This window comes from Myxocyprinus asiaticus, chromosome 38, assembly GCF_019703515.2.
Source record: "Myxocyprinus asiaticus isolate MX2 ecotype Aquarium Trade chromosome 38, UBuf_Myxa_2, whole genome shotgun sequence".
NCBI lineage: Eukaryota > Metazoa > Chordata > Actinopteri > Cypriniformes > Catostomidae > Myxocyprinus > Myxocyprinus asiaticus.
This window is the reverse complement of record NC_059381.1, coordinates 2,543,687-2,563,007: the sequence shown is the minus strand read 5'-3', so window position 1 is coordinate 2,563,007 and position 19,321 is coordinate 2,543,687. Positions and strand designations below refer to the sequence as shown.

The 19,321-nt window shown below is 36.0% G+C and overlaps 1 protein-coding gene across 3 annotated transcripts; it reads left to right on the top strand.

Moving 5' to 3' along the window:
• Positions 1–254: 254 nt before the first annotated feature.
• Positions 255–14,045, top strand: LOC127429258 (GTPase IMAP family member 4-like). Of its 3 annotated transcripts, XM_051678193.1 has the most exons (6): positions 255–1,446; positions 3,094–4,176; positions 4,292–4,410; positions 7,195–7,242; positions 10,007–10,037; positions 13,421–14,045. In XM_051678193.1, the coding sequence occupies exons 1-5, from the start codon at positions 1,422–1,424 to the stop codon at positions 10,031–10,033; spliced, it is 1,302 nt and encodes a 433-aa protein (XP_051534153.1). In that variant the 5' UTR covers positions 255–1,421; the 3' UTR covers positions 10,034–10,037; positions 13,421–14,045. The 3 variants fall into 3 exon arrangements, with proteins under 3 accessions (XP_051534153.1, XP_051534152.1, XP_051534154.1); XM_051678192.1 differs by lacking the exon at positions 13,421–14,045 and having other exon boundaries at positions 10,007–10,333; XM_051678194.1 differs by lacking the exon at positions 13,421–14,045 and having other exon boundaries at positions 4,292–4,414; positions 10,007–10,333.
• The last annotated feature ends 5,276 nt before the right edge of the window (positions 14,046–19,321 follow it).

The window sequence follows — 19,321 nt, the reverse complement described above, 5'->3', positions numbered from 1 at the left end:
CAATGTAAGTCACCATGGTCCCATTCTAAAACATGCACTGAATCTCAGTTATAGTGTAAAACACAAATTATTTCATATAAGAAAGGAACATTTCTAAAAAAAATAAATAAAAACTTGAATGTAATGCACAAATGTTTTCCAATATATTTCACAGAAATATACTGTAACTTCTTTGTATAAATGAAAAATAAAGAAAATAAGAACATACACACAATAAAATGACAACATATTAGCACAGAATAAATCTAATTCATTCAGACACAAACATCAGCCTTAGCTTACAGATGAATACTTTGTGGTGTGGTTTAGTTAAGCACAAGTCAGTGCCAAGTCTTACAGTTTGTAAAACACATTGCCATCTTGTATAGAAGCCTATTTCTGTGGCTGGAGATGCATTTTAACCCTTGTGTTGCCGTCACATCTGATCTTAGTTTTTTAAATACTTGGGATTTTCATTTCAGTCAGGAAAACTGAATGAGAAGAGTGTTGGGTTTTTTCTACATGCAGTGTCATGTAGGGAGCAGAGAGGAGGATCAATGGATCAAAAAAGAGGCTGGAAACCTGTGCAACAGTAAGGAATGAGATGCATCCACGAGTGATCCATCCTTGGTCCAAAACAGTGGGTCTGGAATTGGCTGGTTAGCAGCAGTGTTGCCAGATCCGGAAGAGAACACAACCCGCAACCGTCAGCATTTATAAGCGACTTAATCAAAAAACAAGTCCAAAGTTGCTTATAATAAGCGGACATTGCAACACTGGAGGTCCCTGTGAGCCCCTGCTGGTAGATGCTGGAACTGAAAAAAATTATGGCAAAAAGCATGTTTCTCTAGTGACAAAACTCATAATTATTCAAGTCCATTATAGTACATCTTTTTCCAGTGACATATTTTAAATGGTTCCTAAAAATGTGAAATGGACGAGTGATCAGCCACATGATAACTGTCCCAGAGCTGAGTACCCATGAGCAAAGATGGCAGCCTCTCCCCAGACAACAACATTCCTAAAGACAATATTGTGATAATACTGAGAAAACATACAGAATAAATTCATGTCCTGATGAGATATTTGTCTGAACCTTCTTAAGGCTGGAGGGTCACAAGTGGGCCTCAGTAATATGTTTATAATATATTGTGCATGTCACATTAACAAAATGATGTACAGTATGACGTTTCCTGCATCTTTTGTTTTTGGTGTCTGTACCTCATTCTCCCCACATCCTGCCTATAACAGCACAGTTTCTTATGCTACTTTTGCCTGCCATGTGAGCATGGTTTGATTTAATTTACTTGTCTTTCTGAAGTAATGCTGGAGGGAACTCTTTTAAAGGAGTATATTAAGTTTGAAACTTTTTCAGTTTAAGTTGCTTAAATTTACCTTTGTGATATCTTAATCAAGCTTGTTAATCTTTCACATCGTACAACATGGCGCTGAGACCCCGGAGAGAAGGTAACAATCTCTTATTAACTTAATATGTATATTTTTAAATTTGACAAATGATTTTTTAGGGCTTTTTTCTTTTGCTAATTAGTTTATATCTTTCTTTGCAATTTTGAAAGGTTTGTGTAATTTATGTCTAAGGACTATGTACAATGTGTCTTTTTAAAGAGCATTATGTTTTGTTTGGATTGTTTAGTCTTTTAACTCTGAATATATCTATGGAGGTCCAAAGTAAGTGAAGCAATTAAATAAGCCATCAAGTATCAATTCACACCTGATATTTTTTAAAGTAAAAAGGTGTAAATTGGCATACTATTTTGAAATACTTTTGGAAAGTTGACATGTCCTGTAGCGTGAGATGCTATACTCCTCCTAAAACTGTTTTAAACAGCATTTTACTCATTCATTTATAATTATTATGCATGCATCTTTTGTAAGCTTAAATTATTTGAAAGACTTCATGGACTATTTGCATGTTTTAAAAGTCATTTTTCAGACTGCAGGAAAACTATAAAAAATGATGACCAATCACAGTCCCATATACAGTACATGCATTAAAAAACTGACCGTTAAACAAAAGTTAATGCCCCTAAGAAACATGCAATATATATACATATATATATAGACCAAATAGTTTTCATGAAAATGTATATCCACACATGTGGACAGTGGGACTAAGTTATGAAATTTAAAATAATACCAATAGAAAGCCAGATTTTTTTTTTTTAATCAAATTGTTTATGATGTTTCCAGGAGTGTTGGTTATTCATGTTTTTGAGATGTTACAGACATTATATCAGAAATGAGCATAATTAATTCAGATTCAAAGTAATGTCCAGCATCATCCAATCATTGTCAATCATGTTAAAATAAAATGATACATTATAAATTCTGAATCTATGTACTGATTATCATTGTCTCATGTCTGTCAAACATGTTGAGTGATCCAAACCTCATCTGCAGCCTGAAACTGAACTTTTGATCAGATTTTAGGAGTGAATGCACTTAGCTGCTTAGAGAGCTAAAGGATGCTCCCTTGCTCCCTATTTAGTGAATGACTTAACCACCAGTGTGCTGTCTGTCTGTACTGGTCTCAGAACAGTTCAAAATAGACCTTATTTTCATCCTAACTCCATATAAACCTTCTGAAAGCAAAATCTTCCAGCTGATTCTCAACATGATAATGCACAGTGAATATTTTAAGGAAAATATGCCTGTAGTCCACGCACGTGGTCATTGTGTTTATCAGCGTGCCGTTTCGCGATAAATCGCTCAAATTTTAAAAATGGCATATCGGATGAAAATAGACACTCTAATCTTTTGACTCAAACATGTTTCGTTATAAAAACGTAATGAGGTTTCTTACCAGATGTACTTTTGTTGGCGTTTCTCCCAAAGATAAACTCCTCTGTGATCGAAACCATGTTGTTTGGTTACATGACTCTGTCCGTCGAAAGGTAAACTTTTACTGACAGCACAGAGTCTCCTGAACTGAGATCAGTCAGTTTAAATTAGTTTAAATTATGTACTGCATATAGCGAAGCCAAAATACAATGTCCACGCATGTAGACGCGGGGTCGCATGAGGTTAAATGTAGTAATCGTTTGCTTTTGTGCATCTGTTATCTGACTTGGTTTATGCTCTTTTTTTGAACAGGTGGAATATTTACAGATGAGGCAAGACAATCAGAAGACTCCATTAAACAGATTCGATTTATGATGCTTGGAAGTAATGAGGTTTTGATGAAGGAAGCCATTGACACTATCCTTGGGGTCACACAGAGAGGAGATACCAGGAAAACTGGGACGTGTGAGGTTAGGGAGGGTAATGTTTGTGGATGGCATGTGTCTGTTTTAAAAACTCCATCCTTTTGGTTAGAACACTTGCAATCATACCTCCCTTTCAGCAAGAGAGTCAAAGATATGAAAACTGATATGAAGTTCTGTTACTCACTGGTCTTTCCAGGGCCACATGTCTTTCTGCTGGTGCTTGGAGATGTCCGTAACTCTGGTAAAGAGCATTATATTTTACGAGCTCTCAGTGAGGTGTTTGGTAAGAAAGCTTTAGACTATTGTATGGTGTTATTTATACATGAATATAAGGAGAGTGATATAGCAAGGAACCGTTGTGTCAGAAAGTGTACAAATGGGTACTACATTTTAAAGAAAACTGACCAGTCTTCAAATTATACAAATGATGAATTATTCCAAAAAGCCATGAAGAGGACAGATGGGAAAATACCTTTTTTCACAAATCATCCTGACTACTTTGTAAAAGTTGAAAATTATTTCCGTACTGAGTATTCAGAGAAAATGAGAGAACTGAAAGAAGCTCATCACAAAGAATTGGAGGAATTAAATCTCAAGGAGAATCACCTACGGGAGGAGTTGAATGCTCTCCAGCTTACAAACGAGCAGAATCTTTTCCTAGAGAGAGAGAGTCAATTAAAGGAGACTCAATTGAACAATGACAAGCTTCAAAGAGAAGTGGACCAACTCAAAGCCAGGATGGAGAAGGTTGAGACGGATCTGAGGGACGTGCAAGAAACTGTTCCTCATGCAAAAATACAGTCAGAAAGTAAGCTAGCACAGAAAGAAGAGCAACTACAAGCCAAAGAGGAGCAATTGCATGAGAGAGAAAGAGAGATGGAATTGGAGGCCAGAGAGAGAGCGCTGACCCAGAGAGATGCCCAATCACAACATGAGCATCACAGCAGCATGTATCTTGTTCTCCCTGGATGTAAGGATTTTTACCATCTAGTTTTGTACTTACACTGTAATCAAACCCCCAAAGAAACAAATGTGATATGTTTTCATTGCTTTATATTTCCTTTGCTTCATATTTTTATTTATAGCATCTGAACACAAAGATGAAAGAGAGGGAGAAACTGAGGAAGACTTACAAGCTAGTGGATCACAACAGTTCGACGACTCTAAACCTGTGAGACGGGACAGCATGCAATTAGATAAACCCGTTAGTAAGAATTCTATCGTTAACTAAATTTTCTCTCATTTACAGATAACCATGAAGTTAGTCATTAAGATTTTTGGATATTACTGTATAGTTCTAACGTCAAGGTGCTTCAAAAGTGAATGAACTGGTCACGGATAGTTCCCCAAAACTAATCAAGCGCAACAATTTAAGCAGAAAATTCTCTCATTTCTCAAAACAAGCAAAAAACTAAAAAGTGTCTGTTTGGTCCGTGTATTGCTTTACAATTCATTTTTCAGACCATATCAATCCAAATGCAAAAATAGAAAACGGTTTGAAATGTTTTTTTATTTCAAGAATGGATAATTGACCTTTTCTCTCCTTTTCTTCATTTTCACTTTTTCTAAAATGTGACATCAGAAATGATTTTTTGAATAATTGACTTATCATCAATTTTCGATTTTTCAAATTTTTTTTTTTGTCTTGCAATTTGCGCTGTGGGCTGTACCATTAGCACGGGGTTGTGGGTTAGGGAACGTACTGTACAGTATGTATGTTAAGTAGTAGTTTAAAAGGCTTGCCCATGGGTTGACAACTGAAGGCACACGTGCCACCCTTGCCACGTGGAGGGGTTGGCACGCAGGCAATAGCAAGCGAGTGGACAAAACATTCGCGCAACCCATTGAGTGCTAACTTGGCACCAAGCACCTCTCTACACTTTAAGTGGGTCACGCAAGCATAAAGTGTTCTGCTTTGCATTGTTCGCACCACGCAGTGGATGATGGGAGTTGATCTCTCACTGGCAGGCAGAAGCTGGCACTGATTGTATCACTTTTTTCTCAAAGGTAATTTACAGAGGATACTAGCAATAAACAATGGTGACATATTTTTTAATTACTTTTCATTTCCTTTTAAATTTAGGGTTATTCATCTTTTCTTATGCTTTAAGGCTGTACAGAGTTTACATGCAATTTATCAGGTCCATTTATCCTTGCATGATATTCATTTCTAACTGGAAGGAAACTTATGCTCATTGGTGTCTGGCTGAGTGCCAGCTACTATTGTTGAACAGCTCCGAATGTTGCCCTCCTTGTTTACTCTCATTCCAAGGAATTACATTATTCTATTCTTATAGATCTATAGGCTACATGAATGCCTTTTAATGGAATTTACTTGCCATTAGAGCAGTCAAATGACCGAATTGGCAGAAAACTGCCACGTAACTGTTGGTCAGTCCAGCTAACTGCTATTGTGTTACCGCAAAGAGCCCCGTATTTTGCGCTATCATTCCAAAAAATTAGGCTACATAAATGTATTGGCATGGATCTATTCTAAGGTATTAATGCCTTTACAAGGAATTTACTTTTGAATAATTTTCAGAAATTACCTTGAGGCAGTTTTCTTCCAGTGAATCTCATACAAGATGAAATGGACCTGATAAATTGCAAGTATATGCTCCGTATAAAGACCTTAATACATAATAAATTATTATTATTATTATTATTATTAATAAACTTTTAAACTCTACAACGTATATGCTGTAATAAGCAGTCTGTTCCCGAACCCACACCCCCGTGCTAATGGTACAGCCCACAGTGCAAATCGTAAGACACAAAAAATGGGAAAATTGAAAATTGGTGATGAATCAATTATTCCAAAACTTATTTCTTAAGTTACAATTTAGAAAAAGTTAAGTTGAAGAAAAACAGAGAAAAGCATCCATGTACATTTTGACCATTTGGAAAGGAATAACGAGAAAGGAAAAGACTCGTTTTTTTTTAGTTTAGATTAACAAACTGAAAACGAGAATTCAGCTCGATTTCTCCTATTTTGTATATTGCTTAAAATTGGTTTATGGCTTGCATATTTTATTTGCACATGTGGGCGGCACTGAAACACCTCTTTCATCTGATTGGTCAAACTGCCCCGTCTTGTATATGGCTTTAATTCTGTCAGGCAGAATAAGAGTCAGTACGGCTCTGCCAATGTGTTTACACTTTAATAAATGAATGTCATGAACCACCACTCACTGTTAGCTACACATGTCATTTGAAGCAGAAATGTGTTGCTGGGCACATAATAAGCGCTGTTGCAATTTACGAAGCGTTGCCTCTAATGTACGACGTATGAGAGATCGCCAGCCCAGACTATATGCTGACACGGAGTTTGCCGTATTATTTTTATATATATTTATTATTTATAACCAATTTTTGAACAGTATACAAAAAAGGAGAAATCGAGCCGAATTCTCAGTTTCCATTTGTTAAACTAAACGAGAAAACAAGCCGTCTTTTCCTTTCTCGTTATTCCTTTCCAAATTGGAATTTAAATGGTCAAAACGTACACGGACCGAAAAGATCAGTTATCCATTTTTGAAGTAACTGTAAAAAAATGAAAAATTAACATTTCAAACCAATTTTCTATTTTTGCAATTGGATTAGTATGGTCTGAAAAATTAATTGTAAAGTGTTACACAGACCCTGTTTCCACTATACTGTGATATTTCCCAATTGGGTACACTAAAAAATATTTGAGCCTATTTTTAAGATTTACTCATTTTAATTTCATAACAAAATTGAATTGTGTAATTTTCAACAATATAAAATGTATATATATATATATATATATTAAATAAAATTACATTTTATGGAATTTTTGTCATGAAAATGAAATGCTTAAAATCTTAAAATTATTTTTGAGCATACTGTATATATTGGTTTTGTGTAGTCATTAAGCTATGTTTTATATTAATCAATATAACATTTAAATGCTTTAATTTGAATGTGATACAGCACATAAAATAATCTGTCTGTTCATCTCCATTAGTGTCTGGAAATGAGCACAGACCTCTACATGCTCTCTGAACGCACAGAGGTGAGTTTGAGGATTTCCAATCTTGGTCTATTGCAAGGGCGTAGATTTGGCTTCAACAGGTAACTATATATATATATATATATATATATATATAAGATACAAAAAAATATTTAAACTAATTTAACAACAAGAAATAAGAATAAAAAGTAATAAGATAAATAAAAAAATTATTAAAATGAATAAAAAAGAAAAAGAATACAGAAATAATGATGCAGTGCAATCAGTGAGTGCAGCACAGTACTGAACATATGTGTTTTCAGTCTGGATTTGAATGTGGCTGATTTTGGAGCACATCTGACCTCTTCTGGAAGCTGGTTCCAGCTGCTTGTGGCATAATAGCTAAACGCTGTCTCACCTTATTTTGAGTGAACCCTTGGTATTTCTAACTGACTTGATCCTAATGCTCTGAGAGGTCTGTTAGCTTTATATTCAACAAGCATACAGTATCTGAATGTATTTAGGTCCTAGGCTACTGAGCGATTTATAAACAAGTAATAGTACTTTAAAATCAATTCTAAATGTAACTGGAAGCCAGTGTAAAGACCTGAGGACTGGAGTAAAATGCTGAGATCTTTTGGTTCAGGTGAGAATCCTGGCAGCATTCTGAATGAGCTGCAGGTGTCTAATGGTCTTTTTGAGAAGGCCAGTTAGGAGTCCATTGCAGTAGTCCACCCTACTGGTGATGATTGCATGAACAAGTTCATGAACAAGTTGACTGGCATCTAATTCTCACTATATTTTTTAGATGGTAATAGGCTGATTTTGTTATTGCTTTGATGTGACTACTGAAACTAAGGTCTGACTCCAAAATGACACCAAGATTCCTAACTTTTTTGTCTTAAGACCCCTGGAGTCAAGGTATGTGTTCACCTTGTGAATTTCGCCTTTGTTGCCAAATACAATGACCTCTGTGTTGTCGTTGTTTAACTGAAGGAAGTTTTGGCATATCCAACTGTTAATTTCCTCAATGCACTGGCACAGAGAGTCTATAGGGCTGTAGTCATTTGGCGATAGGGCTAGATAGATCTGGGTGTCGTCTGCATAGCTATGGTATGCAATTTGGTTCTTTTTCATAATTTGGCCTAGTCGGAGCATATACAGGTTGAACAGAAGTGGTTCAAGAATTGAGCCTTGTGGGACTTCACACGTCATGGATGTCCACTCAGATTCATAGTTGCCTATGTTCACATAGTAACCCCTCCCTTCTAGATATGACCTGAACCAGCTGAGGACCGTCCCAGAGAGCCCTACACAGTTTTCCAATCTGTCTAGGAGAATGTTGTGGTCAACAATGTCAAAAGCAGCACTGTGATCTAATGAAACCAGCACTGATATTTTGCCTGAATCAGTATTTAGCCAAATATCATTAAGTGTCTTTATGAGCGCCGTCTCTGTGCTGTGATGCGGTTGGAAAACAGACTGGAAATTGTCTAAGTAGCCATTCGAGTTTAAGAATTTGTTCAGCTAATTGTAACAACCTTTTCAGTGATCTTGCCAATGAAAGGAAGATTTGAGATTGGTCTGTAATTGTTTAATACAGAGTTATCCAGATTGCTATTTTTTTTTTTTTTTAAGAAGGGGCTTGACAACTGCAGTTTTCAGGGACTTCAGAAACTTGTCTGAAAGGAGTGAGACATTTAATATTTCTAACAGATCTTTTTCTAAACAGTTAAGCACATTTTTGGAAAGACAGCAGGTCGACATTTTAAGATGCTATACTATTTCTTCCAGGGATTTGCCATCAATTGCATCACTGATCTTCTTAATGAAAAAAGATGCAAACTTGTTGCATTTGCTTTCAGAGAGCATTTCACAGAGAACCTGTGTTGGGTGGTTAGTTAGTCTCTCTACAGTAGCAAAAAGTGTGCGGGTGTTGTTGATATGCTGTTTATAATATTTGAGAAGATAGTCTGCCTAGCTGTACCTAGTTTGATATTCAAAGCATGAAGGCTGTCTTTATAGATGTTATAATGGACCTCAAGTTTTGTTTTCCGCCATATTTGTTCTGCTTTCCTGCATTTTCTTTTCATGTTTTGTACTGCTGTTGTGCTCTACGCCTGCCAGAAATATTCCTGATGTTTACAGGAGCAATGCCATCAACAGTATTTTTAACTTTTGAGTTTAAGTAATCGAGGATAAACTTGAACTTCAATACAAGTTAAGCTCAATCGATATCATTTGTGGCATAATGTTGATTACCACAAAATTAATTTAGACTCGTTCTTCCTTTTCTTTAAAAAAAGCACAAATCTGTGTTCCAGTGAGACTCTTACAATTGAACTCAATGGGGCCAATCCTTAAACGTTAAAATACTCACTGTTTTAAAAGTATAGTCACAAGATGTAAACAATATGAGTGTTAACATGATTTTAGTTTGATAAAATTGCAGCTCTGTTCCTTTCTGGTTATAGAAACTCGAATTTGAATATATAAAACGTAATGTCTTCTATTTCATTCTATGAAGTGTCTTAAACTTAATACCAGTGATGCAAAATCATGAGGGGTAAAAAAAAAAGACAAGAAAGTCATAACAGATGTTCTAGATATATATTTTTAGTTCATTTGTTTGTTTGTTATATTTAAAGCTTTTAAAGTGTTTAAGGTTAAAGTGATTTTAATAAGGGAAATGTAGACATTTTTACCAAACAATTTGGCCAAATTAGCTTTAATTAAGGCAACTTTAGCTGAAGGTGAGTATTTTGCATCCCTGTAATACTATAAATGTAAACTAAAAAACTGAAGTAACAATTTCTTTCTCATTTAGGTTACCTCTTCAGAACTGAACTACTGAACAGGTGAACACTTCTGTGTCTCAGGAGTTTATACATCTGACTGCTGGTGAACACAGGGGTCATCAATATATCACTTGCATATTTAAAATAATTCAGTATTGAGCCATAAGCTAAACTGAACATATTCCACTTTTTTTGGTGTTACATTTTTTATATAGCCTAACTGCAAAACTGTTTAGCATAATTACATCATGTTGGAGCTACAACCATTGAATGTTTCCTAAACTGTACCCAAAAATAAAGATATCAAATGTTTATTCAAATGTATAAAAGACATTTTTAAGTCAAATCAAAGTTTATCTAATGCACATCAATAAAGTATGTAGTATTAATATTACTTGCTGCTTTTTTTATTTTTTGGACGTATAAATGGGGTCCAAAGTAAATGACTAAAGATGCAAAGCAAAGAAAATATTAAATGAATAGAGGCCAGACCAGTTTGACATCACACAGGAACAGCATTCTTTCTCTTTCTCTTAAGAAGGCGTTTGGGGAAGTTCCAGGCGCAAAATGCTTGAGTTTTTTTAAGGAATCTTTTATCTTTTTTTTTAAGTTGAATTTTGTTTAGATTTTGTTCACAGCATGGCACGGAGAAGCATGGGTCAGTAACTCAACTTTTAACTTTTTTCTTGTGTTGAGCTTAAAGCCCAAGAACTGTTAGTGTGCTTTTGTTGGTCAATAACAGAAGACTTTACACAGAATTACAGATAAGACATGCCTTTTATTTAATGGTAGCAAACTGTAGTTTGATTTTCATGCATTACACTCATACCATCTTCAAATGCAGCTGCTTTCCTTGATATCTCATTTATATTCTTCTTTTCGTTCAGACTACAAGATCTAGTTCTTTGCATTAATTCTATGGTGATTCTATGGTATTCTGTGCTATAGAGGTCTGTGATAAGTCAATGTGTAATTGATCAGGGAATCTTCTGGCACGTAGAAATCCCTAATGTTACATATATAGATAGCCTATCTAATTTTCCTGTCACAAAGATAAGCAATGCAAGTGAACTTGAAATGAACTTTTTTTGGTTCCTGTTCTGTGTTGCTGACCATGCAAAAAATATACCAGCAGCACAAGATAGATGGTTTGCTGCTAAGCTGGATAAAATAAGTAGGGTATTTAAAATAGGATATACAATGTTCTCTCATATCTAGCTTGATGTTGATCTATTTAAAGCCCAGAAGATTTTAAGCACCATGTGCTTTGGAGATTTTCATGTGTTTGCACATTCATAGATGGTGTAACTGCGTGTGCTTGAAATATGAAGAAATGCTAGTTGTGGCACATTTACGGTACTTGAATCTTATTTTTCTCTTTATGTTGACTTGACAAAGCCAATATACTGATATTCTATTTCAACCTCTTATTATTATAATGTTGGCTTGACAAAACAAACACAGTTATTCTACAATTTGTGTTTAGGTTTTTTTTCAAAATCTCTAATCCAAGACCAAAATTTCTAACACTAACTCCTCCTAGGGCTTTAAAGCAACATCCACCAAACTTGGCTCAGATCTTCAGACCGTTCTGGAATTGTGTGCTTTGTCTTTTCTAACTGATCAGACATACAGTTTTTACTAGAGCTGTTAAAATGTGCACACACTACAAACACACACAACACCTGTGTCAGCGATCAATTGATGGAGAAAAGAGCTCTTGACACTATTTGTTGTACAAAACAAGCCCAGATGGGACTTGTGACAGGAATCAAATATTTTTCAGCTTATGTAAGGCACATTTTAATTACCAGAGAAGCACACCAAATCTTAACTATCACCAAAACGCAAAATGAGATGTTTTTGTCTGCAAGCGCTTTTCATGTGGAGTTCAAAGTGGTGCTGGTGCCCTGACGCGGATCATGAACGCAGCTTCACGATTGCTGTAGGAAAGCGGATAGCCACAGTCTACCTGCAGATTAATATTGTGGAGGATGAGAGTTTAAGGGATTTAACACCTATTGCAATGAATATGCAACCTATGTGGAGACTAGTTCTTTCAATTACTCAAACTCCCACTATTTTAGTGCGGGGGCCTGGGTAGCTCAGTGGTAAAATACGCTGGCTACCACCCCTGGAGTTCGCTAGTTCGCTAGTTCGAATCCCAGGGCATGCTGAGTGACTCCAGCCAGGTCTCCTAAGCAACCAAATTGGCCCAGTTGCTAGGGAGGGTAGAGTCACATGGGGTAACCTCCTCGTGGTCGCTATAATGTGGTTTGTTCTCGGTGGGGCACATGGCGAATTGAGCGTGGTTGCTGCGGTGGATTGTGTGAAGCCTCCACACGCGCTATGTCTCCATGGCAACGCACTCAACAAGCCATGTGATAAGATGTGCGGGTTGACTGTCTCAGATGTGGAGGCAACTGGGATTTGTTCTCCCAATTTGGGCATTCCAAATTGGGAGAAAAAGGGGAAAAATCCCTCCCCCCCAAAAAATGCTATTTTAGTGCATTTCTATCTTTATACTGTGGAACGCTTTGTTTGGAAAATGTTAATCAAGCATTATATTGCTACATATTTTTTTTGTTTTCTTTCCTAAGATGGAAATAAATGCATTTTGACAGGTAAAAATTACAGTATATTTAGAGTCAAATTACAGCACTTTCAAAATCTGCTATTAATCATGATTAAGTATGAAAAATCATGCGATTAATTGTGATTAAACTTTTAATCGACTGACAGCACTAGTTTTTGCACAATGGACAATCAAAATCAGAAACATTTCAAAGACTTACTTTAACGGAATGTTCAAACAGACCAACGGAATGCTCGTTAATTCAAACTCCAATTGTCAAAAATTCAAATGTAAACAAACCAACTCCAGGCCTTTGATCTGCTTTAAGTTGCTCTCTCTCTTTGTCTGTCTGTCTTATTGTAAGGACTGTACCTTCAAACCCCAAGCTTTTAATTTTTTTTTAAACTTTTAGGCTATGCAGGCTTTGTCGAGCGAACATCAGCGTTTGCTTGGCAAAACTTTACCGATCTAGTTATTTTTGTTTTCTCATTGTTGTCTCTACATAACGCTTAGATGTCTATTAACTTGCCTAATATTGGCCAACATTCCTACGGAAGCCCTGAACCACAAGGTGTCTTAGTGCCATCCTGAGCCTATGTCCTACAAAACTGAATTTTGCGTTGTCTCTCTGAATTCTTTTTTAATCTCTAAATTAATTTCTTTCTCTCACCAAAATGTTTTTTTTCTCTTTCTGAATTTTTTTTTTTTGCCTTGTGGTTCAGGGCTTCCATACTTTCCCAACAGGGAAAAACATATATATATATTTTTTTGTAATTGCATTAAGAAGATGTCATCATTAACTTTAGGGCATGGGCTGAATGTTTGGTCAATGTTAAGGTCATACTTTGCTTTATCACCATTTCAACAGATGGTACATTCACAAATGAAGATAGACGATCCAGAGACCCTGATTTAAAGCTGAGATTAATGATCCTCGGAGGTGATGAGGTTCTTATGAATCAAGCATGTGACACCATTCTCAGGATCAGACAGAGAGAAGACACCTCTAAACCTGGCACATGGGAACCTATGAAGACTCATGTGTATGGCCGACAGGTCTCAGTGTTAAAAACTCCGTCCTATTGGCTGCAACACATGAAATCATATATGTTTTTCAACAGTGCAGTCAAATCTATTAAAAATGACCTGGAGGCCTATGAATCTCTGGTCTTTCCTGGGCCTCATGCCTTTCTGCTGGTGCTTGGAGGTGTAAATGGCACAGGTGAAGAGCTGTATCTTTTACTAGCCCTCAGTGAAGTGTTTGGGAAGGCGGTCTTACAGTATTGCATGGTCTTATTTGTGCATGAAGTCGAGCATAATGATCAAATAATGAATGACTGTGTCAATATGTGTGGAAAGAGGTACCACATTTTACAGGACAGCGACAACAGTGTTGAAACATTGTTTAAAAAAATTGTGACAATGACAGAAGAAAGAAGCAAAGAAAGCACCTTTTTCACAAAACATTTGGAATGTTTCAGAAAAGCTAAAAATCATTTTCAGATGGAATTTGATGCTGTGCATAAATTTGGTTTATTAATGCAATACAATTGATTGATGTACAGTATGTTAATAACCTGTAATATGCTTCACTCGTCTCATTCCAAATATTCCAAATCTTTTCTTTTGTGTGTACACAAAAGTTGTTTTCCTATTATAATATGTTAGGTTATGTTTAGGGTTAAACTTAGGAAAAATTGCAATTGCATCGTTCTTAATTTTTTTAAATGGGAGTAAAAGTTGGACATTTTTGAACGATTCTATTACAATTTATCATGAGACCGGATTGATTTCAACACTATATCTATTCACTCAAAAAAATAAAATATTTTAGCCTATTTTAAGATTTAGACATTTCAGCATTATAACAAAATCCTATCAAATTGAATTGAGTAATTAAAAAAAAAAAATGTAATTCATGAAACTTAAAATATATATTTTTTTATAGCATCATCAAAACAAACTCTCAATCATCACTAATACAGAATATTTACATTGCATTTATATTTAGTACAGTAGAGATGATAGTTAACTATATAACTGATAATTCAAAAATAAATAAATAAATAAATACAAATAATTGAACTAATTAAAAACAATTATTCATGAAACTTAAAATATTTTAAGATTACTCCATTTATTCAATCAGTTTTGTTATGAAATTAATCGAAAGTTGCATTATCCTTTCAAATCAGAGAGCAAATTTATTTTGTGAAATGTTTTTCTTGAAAAGAGTGCTTGACATTTTTCTATATACTGTAATGCAATGACACCCGGCATTTTCAAGTGTGGCTTTAGTATCCAAATATTTCTTCGGAGTCACTGTATGATCAATTACTCTATATTTTCCTACAAGACAACACTAGACACTTGTGATATGTTTAATTGTTTGTGTGTGTGTTTAATGTATCTGAAGACAAATTCACACCTGTATTAGAAAGTAAGGACGAGCTGGAGAGCAGTGAGAAAGATTCACAAACCAGCTGATCACATGATTTTAAGGGACCAAAACATGTGAACAGCCTGGATTTTTCAAAACCCATTAGTGAGTATTAGTGCGTTTTGTCTCGGTTTCTATGGAGGTGTAGGAGTTTTATTTTCAACTTTATCTACTTAATGTTAAGAAATAATTCCTTAAAAAACATTACCATAAACCATCTGTTGAAATGGTGATAAAGCAAAGTATGACCTTAACATTGACCAAACATTCAGCCCATGCCCTAAAGTTAATGATGACATCTTCTTAATGCAATTACAAAAAAAATATATATATATGTAAGGTCTCCCTTACATTTCCAGATTTGCCCCAAGAACCAAGAATGTAGTGCCCTGCTCATGTCATTTATTTTGTATACTGTACATTTACTGTATAGAAGCAAGATGTACAAACAAATTTGTGTTTCACCACACAAGAGACTTGAAAGGACTGGGTTTGTGATATCTAGTCGATCAGAGCAGGTTTAGGCATGTAAAAATCCACTGCTTTAAATATTGTGGGTATATAGTGTGGGATAGGTCTATAGTTTGAATGGGAGCATATGCTCTTTTTAGAATTTCTTAAATTTATCGTTAGTTTTACAGGCATTACAGATAGCATAGGCTTGATCTGCAACAAAACTGCCAGATGGAATAATTTTTTTTTTTTTTCCCAAAACAGAAAGTCTTGTCACTATAGTTACTATAGTATATTCAAATAAAATGAAACTTGGAACTGCACATGGTATGCACACTACAATTTTAGCTTAATTTCAGAAAGGAGCTTGGTTTTACAGTCCAGATACAGTTTAAATTGGATCTTTTCACACAGTTTTGAAAGGTTATTGGTTTTATGTCTGAGCATGATTATGTACAGATAGCATTTTTGTTAATACACATTAATTTCATGCATATTTTACAGAGAATGATGAAGACGATTTACGACATAAGTATGATATTTTCAAGCATTCATACTGTATTTGTGAGTGTACTATGGTTCTCTATGAAGGTGAAATACATGTGTTAGATACATATTAAAACATGGATCTTTGTGTTGATGTGCTGTGATTACATTAATGACATAATCTAACATTCTCTCCCTTGTGTTATTTCCTTCTATACAGTTCCACTCCTCAGTCATGGTGAGCAGTTATATATCTACTACACAGGCCTTTCCAGATCCTTCAAACACACTCTAATTGATCTGTTTAAGGGCAAAAATTCTCATATAGATGTAAAAAGCCAATCAAATGATCAAAATATCAGCCACAATCAAATTGTTCAAGTTCTATGAAAATGGTAATGGTAAATGGTCTGCACTTATATAACATCTTATTTAACCTTAGCAGTTCTACAAAGTGCTTTACACTGTGTCTCATTCACCCATTCACACACACTCACACACTAATGACAGCAGAGCTGCCATGCAAGGTGCTAGCCTGCTATTGGCAGCAACTTGGTGTTCAGTGTCTTGCCCAAGGACACTTCAGCATGTGGAGTCATGTGGGCTGGGAATTGAACCTCTAACCCTGTGATTAGTGGACAACCTGCTCTACCACATGAGTCCCCAAACATTTTGTAAAACACCAAAGTGAAGGGAGGGTGGAGCATGTTCATTTAATCCTGTCAGTCAGTACGCAAAAGTATATCAGAAGCTGCGTACATCATTGGGGCTGCACAATTATTAAAAAACAAATTGCTACAGTATATGACCTTGTGTGATTATTAAACTGCAAAGAGCTGCGATTTAACTAAATAAATAGTCTGCTCGCTGTGAATAATCATTTTCCACCCTGTTTTTGGCCCTCTGTCTGGAACGCTGAGTTTTGGCCTAAGCACCTCCTTAAAACTTCAACATAAACGCCCACTGTTATGATTGGTTAACATCGTGCCTCCCTTCAAATACAGCCATTTTTGAAACTCAGTCTGAAGAGAATGAACCAGCTCCACAACATTATAAAACTAAATGTCAGGGTTTACACACAACGCACATCCAACACATTGCATCCAAAAATATTCAACTGTTCATCTTAAGCTCAACTGTTAACACTCACACACTTTCTACACTGGACATGAGAGTCATGTCAAACTTATTATAATCAATGATGCTGTCTACCATGGAAGCATCCGTTGCGGCGCGTTGCGTTGAGCCGACAGTAAACAGATGTTCCGCTCCATTTTGCGCTGCACGTGCTGATGCTACTATTGCCAACAACACAAATAAACAGTTTAGAAAGTTTGTGTTGAGCGCCCGGTGTAGACAGCCTCAAGCCGTTGCATCGCATCAACAGACACGCCTGGTGTAAACAGGATGTAAGCACTATAAACTATCACACATGACACATGAAATATTCATGAATTAAACTGTTTACTCACAGTTTTAGCCCCAACCTTCAATAACAGTTCCTTTGCGAAGATTGAATCGTATTGGTATGAGCCAAACATACAATCCACTCTGAAATACACTGAAGACACATCCAGTTTCCAGTATCATTCCTTCATGTTTTCATACACCAACAACTAAAAATAGCGCTGATGGGTGAAAGAACGCATCCATGACAGAGAGCTTCTCCTCTTCAGAGTTGTAACTTGACACCGCGTTTTTTAAAAGCGGCCCGAGATATGAATCAAGCGGTCAAAGACGTCTGTCTGTGCATGTTTATGTAGGAAAACATTTAAATCCAGACAGGCACATGAAGGTGTCCTGTGTAAGTCCATTTAGGATGAATCTCCCATGACAGGCCCCATCTCTCTCCACTGATTGACTGACAACCAGTGGGCGGGGCCAAGGGTGCAATGACGGAAAAATAGGTGTTGCATGTGCAGATGTATTTGGTCCTTGTGATGTCACAAGTTCCACGAATTCCAAACGAGATGTTTTTGCAGCTTGGTTTAAATAAATGCACTTTTTCTATTAAAGAGGATGTTTTCAGTCCTGAAACTTACAGAATGTTGTTATGGTACAATGACCTCTCATATGTCAAAAGATTACAAAAAATTGTATTCCTCATGTCATGATCCCTTTAAGTATATTTGTGAGGGTGGGGATTAGGGGGGCTGTAGAGTGCTCAAATCACCAGCTAGAGTCCTCCATCTTGGACTGCAACAAAATCTGTTTATCTTCATCACATTCAAGGGTTACAGTATATGAATATGCAAACTCATGAACTAATTTTACATTACAACTATCTTTCCACCACATAGTGTTTTGTTAATGTTTTCTGTATCTAAACTTCACAGAGGGAGAGCAAAATACAGAATGTAAGTCGTGTAACACTTTTAGCCAAAAAAATGTAGGTTAACAATTCTTTAATGATATTTATTTTTCATTACAATACTGACATTTAATGCACATTCCATGTCATCTTTACTAATCTGACATTGTTTCATCTCATTTTAAAATATGAAATGTTCACATTCAAAGAAAACAATGAGGATCTTCGATTTTTTTATACTTGGAGGCAATGAAGATCTTATGGATCGAGCATGTGACATCATTTTTAGGCACAGGGGGGAAGAACTGATTCTGAAATACTCAGAAAGGGTCAAGTCTCTGGAAGAAAAACCTCTTTGGTGAAAACACCTTCCGGCTGGATGAATCACTTGGCATCATTTTTTTCTTCTCCTCAAGAGTCAAATCTATCAAGGATCAGATGTTAGATTGTGCATCACGTCTTTCCAGGACGTATTCGTCGTGATACTGAAATTGAGAAGCTAAAAAAAGTGGTCGAGCAACTCAAAGCTAAAGAGAAAGAGCTGAAGCAGAAACTGAAAGAGACAAATCTAACTAGAAAAGAGACAACAAGATTTGGATACACAAGAGATTGTCAAGAGAGAGCAGCACGTACCGAGTGGATCAAAACATGAGCAGCTCGGAGTTAACTTGTATATTTCCACCATTCTTAATCTTATATTTCTAAATACACTATGGCCAACAGAGTAATTAGGAGATTTAAGTTATGCTTTGTTTTTCTTTATCCATAGTGTCTGAAGAAGCCAGATCTCCAGATGAAAGAGGAGATTCACAGGTCAGTGGATTGAGCGAGTCTGGACATTCAAAACCTGAGTGACGGAACAGCCTTGATTTACTGATGCCTAATAGTAAGTATTCATAATTTAAGGAATTAACTCAAATGCTAAAGAACAAGTTATGCTATGCTTTGTTTTTCTTGCAGTGTCTGAAGAGAAAGACAGACCTCTAGATGAAGAAGGAGAGATGAAGAGCAAAGATGAACATTCACAATCTAGTGGATCAAGTGAGACTGGGGACTGAAAATCTCTAAGACTTTGACCC

What these genes read in the sequence shown, in the direction of transcription:
- LOC127429258 (XM_051678193.1), top strand. Translation starts at nt 1,422, where the DNA reads ATGGCGCTGAGACCCCGGAGAGAAG. An exon ending in GTATCTTGTTCTCCCTGGAT is followed by an intron (nt 4,177 to 4,291) that starts GTAAGGATTTTT and finishes TTTTATTTATAG; the next exon opens with CATCTGAACACAAAGATGAA. An exon ending in GCATGCAATTAGATAAACCC is followed by an intron (nt 4,411 to 7,194) that starts GTTAGTAAGAAT and finishes CATCTCCATTAG; the next exon opens with TGTCTGGAAATGAGCACAGA.